The sequence below is a fragment of the Capsicum annuum genome, chromosome 3, assembly GCF_002878395.1.
Source record: "Capsicum annuum cultivar UCD-10X-F1 chromosome 3, UCD10Xv1.1, whole genome shotgun sequence".
In the NCBI taxonomy this organism is placed as follows: Eukaryota; Viridiplantae; Streptophyta; class Magnoliopsida; order Solanales; family Solanaceae; genus Capsicum; species Capsicum annuum.
Window position 1 is genome coordinate 263,606,186 of NC_061113.1, and position 13,574 is coordinate 263,619,759.

General features: G+C 37.6%; 1 protein-coding gene across 11 annotated transcripts; it reads left to right on the forward strand.

Annotated features, from left to right (window-relative positions):
• The first annotated feature begins 7,136 nt into the window (after nucleotides 1-7,136).
• LOC107864767 lies at nucleotides 7,137-12,776 on the forward strand. 11 transcript variants are annotated; one of them, XR_007053959.1, is made up of 8 exons: nucleotides 7,139-7,399; nucleotides 7,572-7,728; nucleotides 7,815-7,962; nucleotides 10,150-10,220; nucleotides 10,298-10,375; nucleotides 10,619-10,747; nucleotides 10,838-10,919; nucleotides 11,032-11,243. XR_007053959.1 is itself a non-coding variant. In XM_047409980.1 (7 exons), the coding sequence occupies exons 1-7, from the start codon at nucleotides 7,334-7,336 to the stop codon at nucleotides 12,436-12,438; spliced, it is 687 nt and encodes a 228-aa protein (XP_047265936.1). In that variant the 5' UTR covers nucleotides 7,137-7,333; the 3' UTR covers nucleotides 12,439-12,760. The 11 variants fall into 11 exon arrangements, 4 of the variants coding, with proteins under 4 accessions (XP_047265936.1, XP_047265938.1, XP_047265937.1 ...); XR_007053961.1 differs by having other exon boundaries at nucleotides 10,838-10,898; XR_007053958.1 differs by having other exon boundaries at nucleotides 10,838-10,893.
• The last annotated feature ends 798 nt before the right edge of the window (nucleotides 12,777-13,574 follow it).

Below are 13,574 nucleotides of genomic sequence, written 5' to 3' on the forward strand. Positions count from 1 at the left end.
TGGATCAGCTTCAGGGAACAGTGAAGAGTATATGATAAACTATTTTTAGTGCATTTTAAACTTCTTGGATTTAAAGAGCTAGATAAGCAGTAGAATTAGCTTCAGAATGTAAAGATGAATGCTGTGAAGATCAATCATTTTCGGATTCGCTTGCAGCTTTTCTTTTGAACTTGTATCTAAACCAATTCATGCTTTAATTTGGAAAAGAATGAGATACATGATTCTAAACATTGAAGACACGTCGCTTAGTTTGTGGTTGGAATTGAGTGATAAACATTTGTTTGAGCTTATATTGTCTATCCTAATAATTTAGATTGGTTTGGTTGAAGAAAACTAACGTAACACAATTGTGTTGGGTTTTACTAGCTTGAATAAGAAACATTTTGTTCTTTTTACATATACTTAGTCCTGAAAATTAACTTAACACAATTATTTTTACTGCATTGTAAGCTTCTTGTAGGATTTTAAGAGCTAGATACGCAGTAGAATTACATTCAGAATGTAAAGATGAATGTCATGAAGACCAATAACTGGTATTTGCACCACCTTATTTTTTGAGGATTACATTGGTAAGGGTGTCCTTTTTAAAGCCTGATTCTTGTTGAGGAAATGCATACTGAAGTAACCTCCGCTGTTCTTCTTCTTGAATGTAAATCACACATTGAGATACATGCTGTGAAAAATTGAAGACACGTCACTTAGTTTATGATTGGAATTTTGTGGTACATTCCATTGAGCTTATATTGTCTATCCTGATAATTTAGATTGGTCTTCGATCGGTATAACTTCTTGTTAAAGCAAGTCTTACTTGGTATCTAATATAATGTCTAGAGATGATTTTCTCCTATTGTTGCACGAATTTTTGACGAGTGTATATGTAGCAACCTTAACTAACTTTCAAATAAATATTAGAGGTGGAAGGAGTATTAGTTAATTAAGGAGATAGGGAGGGAGTAGATTGCAAATAATAAAGAGCCAAGATTAAAAGTAGTTAATGAAGATTGGACGGCTGGGATGATGTGGGCAAATCCTCAAATACACGCTGGAGGAGAGAGAAGAGCACGTTGAAAATCTAATAACTAACAACTTCTCAACCCTTTCCTTGCTTCTTTCTTCTCTTCCAATTCTAATTTCTCTTCTTCTCTTTCATTTTCAGATTTGGATCTGTGAGCTTCATCCATGGCCATCCTAGCTCACCTTTAGTTAAATTTCTGTTATTTTAGCTCGATTGTGTTGTTTTTTCATTTTTCAGTTAATAGAAAATTGTCCCAAAAAAATATTCCTTGTGTTCCGAGTTACTGTTGGATTGAGTTTTGTAGTCAGTTCATAACAATTGGTATCAGAGCCATTGCTTCCACAACTGCTGGTGTTTTCATCATGGCTGAAGGCACCGGTATGCGTCTCATGGATGAAAATTTAGCTCAGCATGATGAGTTGTTGCTCGAGCTTCGGGCTGGACAGCAAACTCTCACTGCTACCCAAACTGGTATTCAGGGTACGTTGGAGCTCCTTTTGGAGCGAATCCATGCAATGAAGCGTGGTCCTCCGGGAGGACATGATAATCCTGTAAGGGGAGATGGGATCCTTCCTCTTCCAGTTCAGGATGGTCGACCTGCTAAGCTAAATCAGGTTTATATTCCTACTCCTAAATGGGAACTTCCTGATTTTGATGGTTCTAATCCGGAGATTTGGGTTCGAAAATGCAAATGCTACTTCAATTTATATCGAATTATTAATGCTCAGAAGGTAGAAGGTGCATCCCTGTACTTAAATGGTGATGCGGAGATCTAGTACAATTCCTTAGTGTTAAGTCGAGGTCCAATCTCTTGGAAGGAATTGAGGGAAGAGATATGTGAAAGGTTTGGGGATGTTCTAATGAAGGATGTCGTCGAAGAGTTTAACAAGCTTGTACAAACGAGTAGTGTTGAAGATTATTTGCGTAAGTTTGAAAATCTTAAGGCACAAATGATCATGAGGAATCCGACATTAAATGAATCCCACTTCCTGTCTAGTTTCATCGGAGGTCTTAAAGAGGAAATTAAGTTTTCGGTTAAGATGTTCAAGCCCACTACACTGAGTGTTGCTATTCAGCAAGCTCAAATGCAGGAGAAAGCAATTGAGTCTGCCTTGAAGAAGACTAAAGAGCCTCGCAAACTTACTGGTGGTTCCCTTGCTATTCGTAGCTCTATATTACCTAAGCTTGGATCTTCTCCTATAGCTCAGAAACCTACACCCCTTAGGCTTAGCCCGGAAGTGTATGAACATAGGAAGGCTAATCACTTGTGTTTTCGATGTGGTGAGAAGTATAACCCAGGTCATGTATGCAAATTGAAGTAGTTGCACTGCATTTCTAGAAGCCTTGAGGGGTTACCCTTGAGTCCTGAAGATCCACACGAGGTTGAGATTGAGGTGGACGATGAGAATCATGTTGATATTCCTGAGGTTGTGTGTCTTAGTGCCTTATATGGTAGTTGTAGTGGGGTTAATACGATATTAGTGGCTGGTTGGGTGAAGAAGAGGACCCTCTCAATCCTAGTTGACTCCGGGAGTACACACAGTTTCATCAATGAATTAACTGTGGTGGAAACTGAATATCAGTCTAGTTATGTCCAACCCATCAGAGTGACTGTTGCTGATGGCAACTATGTGTTTTGCACTTCAATTTACCCTCAATTCACCTGGAGGATGGGGGGAAACTTTTGTAGAAGACCTCAGAATTCTCAAACTAGGTGGTTGTGACATTATATTAGGCAATGACTGGATGTAGAAGCATAACCCGACCAAGTTTGATCATGAAAAACAATGTGTAACCATTGGTAGAAAGGGTCACAAGGTGATTATGAGAGCAATACCTGAAAAGGGGCAAATTAATATGATTTCTGGTTGTGCTATGAGCAGCCTATTTACTAAGGGACAAACCCTTATAGCTCATTTATTCCTTATTCAAGCTACTGAGGTTGTAGACATTGATAGAGTGGAGGTATCCATCCAAGAGGTACTCACTCAAAACAGTGATGTATTTACATAACCTAAATCCTTACCTCCTATAAGGTCCCTTGATCACATGATTCCATTGAAGCCTGACACTTCGCCAGTGTCTCTTAGACCCTATAGATATAACTACTACTAGAAGGAAGAATTACAGAAGCAAGTACAAGAGATGCTCAGTAATGACATTATACAACATAGTCAATCTCCTTTTTCTTCACCCGCCCTATTGGTTAAAAAGAGGATGGTACTTGGAGGTTTTGCGTGGATTATAGGGGCTTGAATGAGATCACAATCAAAGATAAATATCATATACCAATAGTAGATGATTTGCTAGATGAATTGCAAGGGTCTGTCATTTTTTCAAAGGTGGATTTGAGAGCCGGATACCATCAGATCAGGATGAAGCCTGAAGATGTGTTTAAAACTGCATTTAGAACTCACATGGGCCATTACGAGTTTAAGGTGATTCCCTTTGGACTCACAAATGCACCTGCAACTTTTCAAGCATTGATGAACCAAGTATTTTAGCCTCTACTCAGGAAGTTTGTCTTGGTGTTTTTTGATGACATATTAGTATATAGTAAATCTTTGACTGACCATGTAGACCATATAAAAGTTGTATTTGAAGTACTGAGAGAACAATCCTTGTATGCCAAGAGGTCTAAGTGTTCTTTTGGACAATCACAAGTAGAATATCTTGGTCATATTATCACAGTCGCAGGAGTGTCTATTGATCCCAGTAAAGTTCAGTCCATGAGAGATTGGCGAACCCCTACCACTTTAAGAGCACTTAGAGGGTTTTTTGGGGCTTACAGGCTATTACAGGAAGTATGTCTATAATTATGGAGTCATTTGAAGACCTCTAACAGAATTATTGAAGAAAAATTCCTTCAAGTGGAGTAAGGAAGCTGATCATGCAATTTTAGCCTTAAAACAAGCCATGTCTTCTACCCCTGTTTTGGCTTTACCTGACTATACTAAGGAGTTCATTGTAGAAACTGATGCTAGCTTGACAGGAATTGGTGTTGTTCTCATGCAAGGGACTAGACCAATAGCATATTTTAGTAAAGTACTAGCTCCTAAATATAGAAGAAAGTCCATTTATGAGAAGAAGTACATGGCTCTCCTTATCGCAGTAGACAAATAGAGGCATTATCTTCAGTATAAACACTTTGTGGTCAGAACTGACCATCATAGCCTAAAGTACCTACTTGAGCAGAAGATTACTACTGCAATACAACAAAAGGGCCTAGCGAAATTGCTTGGCCTAGACTATGAGGTGCAATACAAAAGAGGTGTTGAGAACAAGGTAGCAGATGCTCTATCTAGGCAATTTAAAGATAAAAAAGAGAAGATGGTAACTACAACTGCTTGTGTGTCAGCTATAAGTGTTGTGGTACCTACTTGGGTGCAAGAAATTCATAAAAGCTATGACGGGGATGCTGCGGCAACTGAACTTATAACTGAATTTTTGGTTGATCATCTTGGACCTCACCTATTCCATTATTCTTCGGGAATACTAAGGAGAAAGGACAAGGTTTATATTGGCAACTGTGGTGCATTAAGAGAACAACTGATCACCATCTTTCATGATTCTCTGGTTGGTGGTCATTCAGGACAAATAGGAACTTATAAGAGGTTGGCACAAATATTTTATCTGCCTGGTATGAGACAGATAGTCATACAATATGTAGAGTCCTGTTATGTGTGTCAAAGGAGTAAAGAAGAGAATGTGCCCTATCCAGGGTTGTTAGAACCCCTTTCTATTCCGGATCAAGCCTGGAGACATGTAAGTATGAATTTTATAAAAGGTTTGCCCAAGTCTGGAGGTAAAGATATTATTCTGGTGGTGGTGGATAGGAGGACCAAATTTGCTCATTTCATGCCCTTGTCACACCCTTTCACAGCCAACAATGTAGCAGTTAAGTTTTTTAAACATATACACACTCTTCATGGATTTCCTGAATCAATAGTATCTGATAAAGACAGTATATTTTTTAGCAACTTTTGGCAAAACTTATTCAGATTATTGGGCACTCAGCTTCACTTCAACACTGCTTATCACCCCCAAAGTGATGGACAAACTGAAAGAGTTAATAAGTGCATTGAAAATTACCTCAGGTTCATTACCTCACATAGACCTACTCAGTGGAAACAATGGTTACCTCTCTCTGAATGGTGGTATAACATAAATTTTCACACTAGTATTCAATGTACCCCCTTTAAGGCATTGTATGGGTACACCTTTTCCCACTTGGCTATTGGTCCGATGCTGGACACCACAGTACCTGCTGTAGAAGATGTGATTATGAAGAGACAATAGGTTCAACAACTTCTTCTTAACTATTTGTCGAAAGCTCAAGAGAGGATGAAACTGTATGCTGACCATAGAAGGACTGAAAGAGAATTTCAGGTTGGTGATTTTGTATTTCTCAAACTCCAACCATACAGACAGACATCAATAGCACTCAGAAGGAACCTCAAGCTTAGCTCCAAGTACTATGGTCCTTTGAAGGTGATTGAAAGAGTGGGTCAGGTAGCCTACAAGTTGGACCTGCCAACTGATTCCAAGGTTCATCCCGTGTTTCATGTGTCGCTTCTCAGGAGAAAGGTTGGGAATAGAGTAATGGTGCAGTCTACTTTGCCTACCACTAGTGCAGATGGCCAATTCCTTGTTAAGCCACTTCACATCTTGCAGAGGCAATTGGTTCGAGATGGTAATGTAGCTGGAGTGAAAGTTTTGGTACAGTGGTCAAATCTTCCACCTGAAGAAGTAACTTGGGAGGATTATGCATTTTTGAAAGCCAAGTTTCCGGATTTTGACATCCATCCTTGAGGACAAGGGTGTTTTTTAAGGGGCAGGGTGTAACAACCTTAACTAACTTTCAAATAAATATTAGAGGTGGAAGGAGTATTAGTTAATTAAGGAGATAGGGAGGGAGTAGATTGAAAATAATAAAGAGCCAAGATTAAAAATAGTTAATGAAGATTGGACGGCTGGATGATGTGGGCAAATCCTCAAATACATGCTGGAGGAGAGAGAAGAGCACGTTGAAAATTTGGTAACTAACAACTTCTCAACCCTGTCCTTGCTTCTTTCTTCTCTTCCAATTCTAATTTCTCTTCTTCTCTTTCATTTTCAGATTTGGATCTGTGAGCTTCATCCATGGCCATCCTGGCTCACCTTTAGTTTAATTTCTGTTATTTTAGCTCGATTGTGTTGTTTTTCCATTTTTCAGTTAATAGAAAATTGTCCCAAAAAATATTCCTTGTGTTCCGAGTTACTGTTGGATTGAGTTTTGTAGTTAGTTCATAACAGTATATTGCTAATTTCTATTTTCAGAAATTATCTAATTTTTAAATAATGGTGTAAAAGTGGCTACATTGTTAATTTCTCCCCATTTAGCTCTCTATAGAGATTCAAGCGTTGGGGCCCTGTGCTTTTAAACCCGAAAGCCCACATTGCCTCTTCTAGCCCGTTTACTTGCCTATAAATACCCCGACTGATTACCGCCCCTAATTTCAAGTTTCGCTGGACCTTCTCTCTTTCTTTTGCAGAGAACTTGCGGCGATCAATTTCTCCGGCGGAAACAAGTTGTAAGTCTCTCTCTATGTCGCCGTCTCAATTTTCAAATACGTTTCAGTATCTACATAATTCACTGGGAGAAGAAACTAGTTCGAATTGCTTAAATACGATGAGTAATACAATATCTGCAAATGTGAGTAACAATCCACTAGTATTTTGCACTTCACAAGTTCTACTATTATCGATTTGGTGATTGCATTGTAGACCGCATTTGTTTTGTCCATTGAAGAACAATTATGGATAGAAGTCGGTAGATCGTTGAATTAATTGTCTGATTAAGCTATTTCACAAGCATCGACGGCAGAATTACTTATCGTAATAATGGAGAGAAGCATGATGTGTTGATTATATATAAGCGATTCAAATGTTATCTAGAAGCTTGACATAATAATGATCCACTATTATTTTGCACCTTGTATGTTCTGCGATTATCGATTTACGCCTGATTTCATTTTAGACCGTATTTATTTTGTTTTTTGAAAAATAATTAAGGATAGAATTTGATAGTTTGTTGAATTATTGTCTGACTAAGCTATTTCACAAGTATCGACATCATAATTACTTTTATCGATGATGAGGAGAAGCATGCGGTGCGGATTATGTATAAGCGGTTCACATATTATCTAGAAGCTTGACCTAATATCAACATCCGTGTTTGGCATTTCAAATTTAAAAAGGATCAGGTTTTTGTCCAGGCCCCAGGGTATTAGAAGAAAGAGGAGGGAAAATTGGCATTGAAAACCTAAAGGCCATAAAATGGGAAGGCTACGAATGAAACCTGACTATGAACAACTGCGAAAAGCTCAAATCATGAAAAACCAGGTCTCTCTCTCAATTTTGAGCGTCAATGTTAATTGCAAATAGTTATCCCCGTAACCGGTCCTTCCCCACACAGTGTGAGGTTTAGTGCAACAGGCTGCTTTTTTTTTTAAAAAAAAAAAATGTTAATTGCAAATAGTAGCTGCCGCTGATCTTCTTGCTTATTATTGTACAGGCTAGATTGGCCAGTCTTGGACTTCATCAAATCATGGGAGACCTTCAAACTAAATCAAAATTTTTGAAGAAGACAAATACTGACAAATTGAACTACTTCTCCGCCCCTTTGAGCCGTCCTAATCGATTGCAAAACAACTCTGCAGCACCAGCAAAAAGTGCGTGTGTTTTTTGTCAAATTTTCTCCTTTTTTTGTGTGTTTGTTTGTATATTGATATTGTACGGAGATTCTGGGTTTTTGAAGATGGAGATGTTGAAGATGATATTAGGGAGAAACCCGCTAATGTACCCTTGTTGAGCTTGAAAGATGGCCCTACGGTGAACCTATCACCGGAAGCTTTATCTCAGCGTTGCACCAGGTTGAAGGTGGCTGTTGCCTGTCACGTCTGCAGGTCTTACATTCCTCCTCTTGCCAAACTTTTTGCCTTTGATGTTGCAAGTAACAGTTTTTTTTTAGTCACAAACTGTTTGATGAATTGACTGAATGAGCAAATTTTAGATATTCCTTTTTGGATAGACAAATATACACCTTTTGATGATCTAGTTTACCAAAAATGGCTGAAGTGTACACTACATATACACTCTGTTGTATATGGAGTGTATACGTATGTATGTTATATGTATAGATATATACAACAACAACAACAACAAACCCAGTGTATTCCCACCTAGTGGGGTCTGGGGGGTAAGATGTACGCAGTTTATACCTCTACCTTTGAAGAAGTAGAAAGGCTGTTTCCGATAGACCCCCGGCTCAAGGCACGAGATACCACACAAACACATAGTAAAGCACAGAAGCAGATTACATAACATAAATACGGCACCCATAAGTAATATAAAACAGAGGAGAGCAGAGGAAAGCACACAGATTCGTAATGAAACATGGAACACGGAACACGGAATTATAACAGGAATAAAACCCCCACCAAGTAATTCCCTACACTAGCGACCCAAACTGGCCCTAGTCCTCTGCCGTAATTCGCGTCCTCCAGACCTTCCTATCTAGGGTCATGTCCTCGGTGAGCTGTAACTGTTCCATGTCCCGCCTAATCACCTCACCCCAGTACTTCTTCGGCCTACCCCTACCCCGCCTAAAACCATCCAACGCTAGCCTCTCACACCTACGGACCGGGGCATCCATGCCCCTCTTCTTCACGTGTCCGAACCATCTCAATCGTGCTTCCCGCATCTTGCACTCCACTGAAGTCACACCAACCTTCTCCCGGATAGTCTCATTCCGAACTCTACATATGCATATACATATACATATAATATACATAATGTATAGGAATGTACTGATATGTATATGTATATTAGTATAAAGTGCACACTATCTATACATTGTTTTTTGAGAAGGGACACTATCTATACATTGTGTGCATATTTTGTTAACTAGATGGCCAAATGTATTGGGCTGTGATTTTCTCATTCTTTTTACCTCAAGAGTCAAGACAGCACCATGGCTTGCTGTTTGCTATGACCCTTTTAAGCTTGAGTTTCCATTCCATTTTTATTAACCGACCCAAGTTTAGATGGGTTCTAATTAGTTGACTTCACCAATGAACTTGATTATTGATTACCTATAGTGTCACCTAAGACTATAATACATCCCAAACACATACAAACAAAATCAAATTTGGATATCGGAATGGATGAACTTAAGCTAATGGTTTAAGAAGAATATATTAGCTTTCACATTTTTCAATAGGCAAAATGCAAAAGGAGGGGAAATTAGGTGGTGTTTGGCGGTTGGGTTATGACAATGAAATATGACCCATCTTAGCCCAACCCATTCCGAACCAAGTAAACTTTAGGTGGGTTGGATCATGACCCTTTATTACTTTGACCCCCCCAAGTTTGATATAACTAATGCACCTCTATTGAGAGTAAAAGATGGCTTAGTGATGCATCTTTCGCCGGAAGCTTTGGCTTGCCGTTGCAACAGCAAGGAAAGGGGAACTATATATGACCCTATTTTGGGTATTTGCTGTCACTTTTGCAGGTTTGACACTCATTCTCTAATACCCTTGCCAAAGTTGCTGTCTCATGTTGCTATGAGTTCAAATTTTTTTTATGGAGGTGTATATAATATATCCGCAAACGAATTGATAACCTTGTAAAGATGTGAAGTAACCTGCTAAAACGAGTTAAATATACTCCTACTGTAAACAATCTATGAGTGTTACATATATAGCTTAAATCCTTTTGTAAATCCCGATTTTTGATCACTTACTTTGCATTTCCATAACTAAGTCATCGCTATAACCATGAGCTGATAACCTGGTAAAAAGTTAAATAATCTTCTCGAACAATTTAAATATATAATGATAGTGTAAAGATTCTTTACCATATTAGGTATATAGCTTAAATCCTTTTGTAAATCCCAGTTTCTTGTCACTACCTGTGCAAGGATTTGAGGAACTTCCACCAAGACGGCTCCTTTTTTTTTAAGCTAGGAAGCGTGACTTTTGAGCTTGAATTTACATCTATATTAGCTTGGCGTGTCCTTATGTACCCAAAACTGCTAAGTTGTCACGCGAAGATCGGTTGAAAATGATAATCTATGAATGCTAATGCAGGGAAAAGAAATTTTGTGGTGAAAAAGAGTGTAAACGGTGTGGTGAATTAGACATGGATCAACCTTGCTTAGGTTAGTCTTACAAATTTTTTATTGTTTTCTGATGCTAGTTTGTTGACAGACTGATGACTATAAAATTCCCCTTACAGGCATGACTGATTGTTCAATTTGTCATTCTAGCAATGGTGTTCTTTGCCGAGGTTGTCTTAAGAATCGATATGGTGAAGGTGAGACAATAGCTATGCATTTCAGATACTGAAGGTTATATGAAGTCTCATGGCTTTGATCTGAAAATCACCCATGTTGTATACTCTGACCACCTAAATTGATCTGCAACGACTCTGGGACACTTAAGAGACTACTCTTCTGTTCTGTTTGATATAAGCCCATGATTTGGAAACTGTGAAATTGATTTTTGCTTTCTCACTTATGAATGTCGATTAGTACTAAGTATGTGCAAATTTTGCTAGAAATGGAGGATGTGAGATCAAATAAAGAATGGATATGTCCTCATTGTACTGAAGAAAAAGGCATCAATCCATATTGGATATGTAGCAGATACGAAGTGGTTATATAAAACAGGACTAAACGCTTGTGTAGTTAAGTTCTTTTGATACTGATGATTTCTTTTTTTTTTTCCCCTTGTTTGTGTAATGATTTCTTGCTCGTGTTTATTTACGTTTTTCTAGCTCATGGTGCCGAGAGAAGCGAAAGCTGGCTCCAACTGGGATTACCATATTCAGAGGTTTTGTATGCACTAATTTACTTGAGGTTTTGTTTGCTCATGTCTCTTGTTATGTAGTGCGTGTGCACTGAGATCTTTTCTAATTTCTTATCTTTTTGTTTTCCTTTTTCTCTCCTCGTTGGAGCTTTGACAAAACAGCTAGAAAGATGGGATACAAATCAGTAGCACATATGTTAATGAATAGGCTTCAGGGAGCTGTTAAGGGTAGATGATAAACTATTTTTGGTGCATTGTAAACTTCTTGTTGGATTTGAAGAGCTAGATAGGCAGTAGAATTAGTTTCAGAAGGTAAAGATGAATGTTGTGGAGACCAATCATTTTCGAATTCGCGTTGCAGCTTTTCTTTTGAACTTATAGCTGACGAAAGAATTCTCACGTGTTAATCTGAAAAATAATGAGATACATGTTAAAAAAAAAAAAAAAAAAAAAAAACGTTGCTTAGTTTGTGGTTGGAATTGAATGATAACATTCTTTTGAGCTTATATTGTCTATCATAATGATTTAGATTTAGATTGAAGAAAATTAAAGAACGCAATTGTTGGGTTTTACTATCTTTTTCCTTCTTGGATTTTGGGCTGCTAAAGTCCAATACATTCACAAGATGAGTGTTGGGGAAATGTGGATGCTAAGATGAATGTGTGGTCATACCAAATTAGACAAGATTAGAAATAGCCACTTCCGTCAGAAAATGCAAGTGGCATAGACAAGCAATAAAATGTGAGGTTGTCTCTTGAGATGGGTTTGACATATTTTGTGTCGACGTATAGATGCACCGATGTTCAAGTGAAAAACTATGGTAAGTGAAGGTGTTTAAAAGGTTACATGGACGAATAGGTCTCATAATGCCTGCAAATGCTTGGTATCAAACTATCAATACAAACTCAGCTAAAGAGAGTAACGGAAGAGAAAAATCCAGATGGGTTATAACTACTAATTGAGGATATGTTTTAGACTCGTATAAAATGACAACAATATACCCAGTATAGCACCACAGGCAAGAGTGATTGTTGAATTTGCCATTCTAACAAAGGTGTTCTTTGCCAAGGTTGTCTTAAGGTTCGATATGGTGAAGGTGAGACCACAGCTATGCATTTTAGATACCGAAATTCATCTTTGCTTTCTCTCTTACGAAAGTCAGTTAGTACAAAATACATGAAAATTGTGCTAGAACTGGAGGATGTGAGAGTAAATAAAGAATGGATATGTCCTCATTGTACTGAAGAAAGAAGGCATCAATTCATATTGGATATGTAACAGGTACGTTGTGGTTATACAAAACAGGACTAGCACCTTGTCTAATTAAGTTCTTTTGATATTTTTTTTTTTGGTAACATTGTGAATACCATTTACCAACAAAACAAAGATACAAACAAAGAGCACTTAATGTCAACATCTTAATGTGTTAACACCAAGCCTCAGAAGAGTAGAACTACAAAGTAACTATATACATAACTATGTTTTTCTAGCTCATTGTGCCTAAAGAAGCGAAAGATGGCTCCGACTGGGCTCGATTACATATTCAGAGTCTTGTATGTTTGTCACTAGCTCATTGTGCCTAAATTTCTTGTCTTTTTGTTTTCCTTTTGCTCTCCTTGTTGGATCTTGGACAAAATAGCTAGACTAGAGAGATGGGATTCAAATCAGTGGCACATCTGTTAATGGCTCAGCTTCGGGGAGCAGTGAAGGCTCGAAGGGTAGATTATAAACTATTTTTATTTCATTGTAAGCTTCTACTTGTATTTTAAGAGATAGATGGGCAGTAGAATTAGCTTCAACACGTAAAAATGAATGTTATGAAGACCAATCACCAGTATTTGCACCATCGTTTCTTTGAGGTTATATCAAAATGCTAAAGCAAGACCGGACCCTGCTTATGCGATTACACCAAATATGTTGTTATCTAAAGCAAGAAATTTTCAGAAGTAGCCTCTATCACATAAACACTACATTTCAAAATCAAATATACATATGTAAAGGAACAAATTGTTTCTTATTCAAGATAGTAAAACCCAACAATTGTGAATGTTGGGATGCTAAAGTCCAACATAACCAGAAGATGAGTGTTGCGGAGATGCGGATGCTAAGATGGATGTGAGGGCATATCAAATTAGACAACATTAGAAACATGTGTAAGTTGTAAATATTGAGGATAAAATGGGAGAAGGTCACTTGAGACTGTTTGCACATGTTTTGCGTCGAATTGTAGATGCACCAATCCATAACTGTGAAATTATGGTAAGTGAAGGTGTTAAAACGGAATGGGTAAACAAGTTGTTTTTCTTTGCATGTGTTTCTATTAGTGTAGTTAAATTAACAATATAAAATGTGATATTTTCTTTAATTATATGTGTTTGTCTCAATAACCGTAAAATTCCAAATATTTATACTTGAGGCTGATGCATATAATTAAAAGAAATGACATATTTTATTTGATTAACTTAACTATCTAACGGATGAATGAAGGTACACACAAAAAATTGTTCAAAATTTAAATTAGAAGCATCTAATAAAATACTAATATGAGATGTTCAATGGGAATAAAACTTAATTCGAGTGTCCAACTGAAATTTCTTGCAAATTTAAGAGGTCAGCTGTGTACTAAGCTGAAAACCTACATCCATGTTTTGTCATTTCAAATTAAGTGAGTAAAGTTCATTTATGGTCATTTAACTTTGAGTCTA

Excerpts from the sequence above, each read along its gene's own strand:
- LOC107864767 (XM_047409980.1), top strand. The coding sequence starts at position 7,334 with ATGGGAAGGCTACGAATGAAACCTGACTATGAACAACTGCGAAAAGCT. Across the intron at positions 7,729-7,814 it reads CTCTGCAGCACCAGCAAAAA|ATGGAGATGTTGAAGATGAT; the intron begins GTGCGTGTGTTT and ends GGGTTTTTGAAG. Across the intron at positions 7,963-10,149 it reads GTTGCCTGTCACGTCTGCAG|GGAAAAGAAATTTTGTGGTG; the intron begins GTCTTACATTCC and ends ATGCTAATGCAG.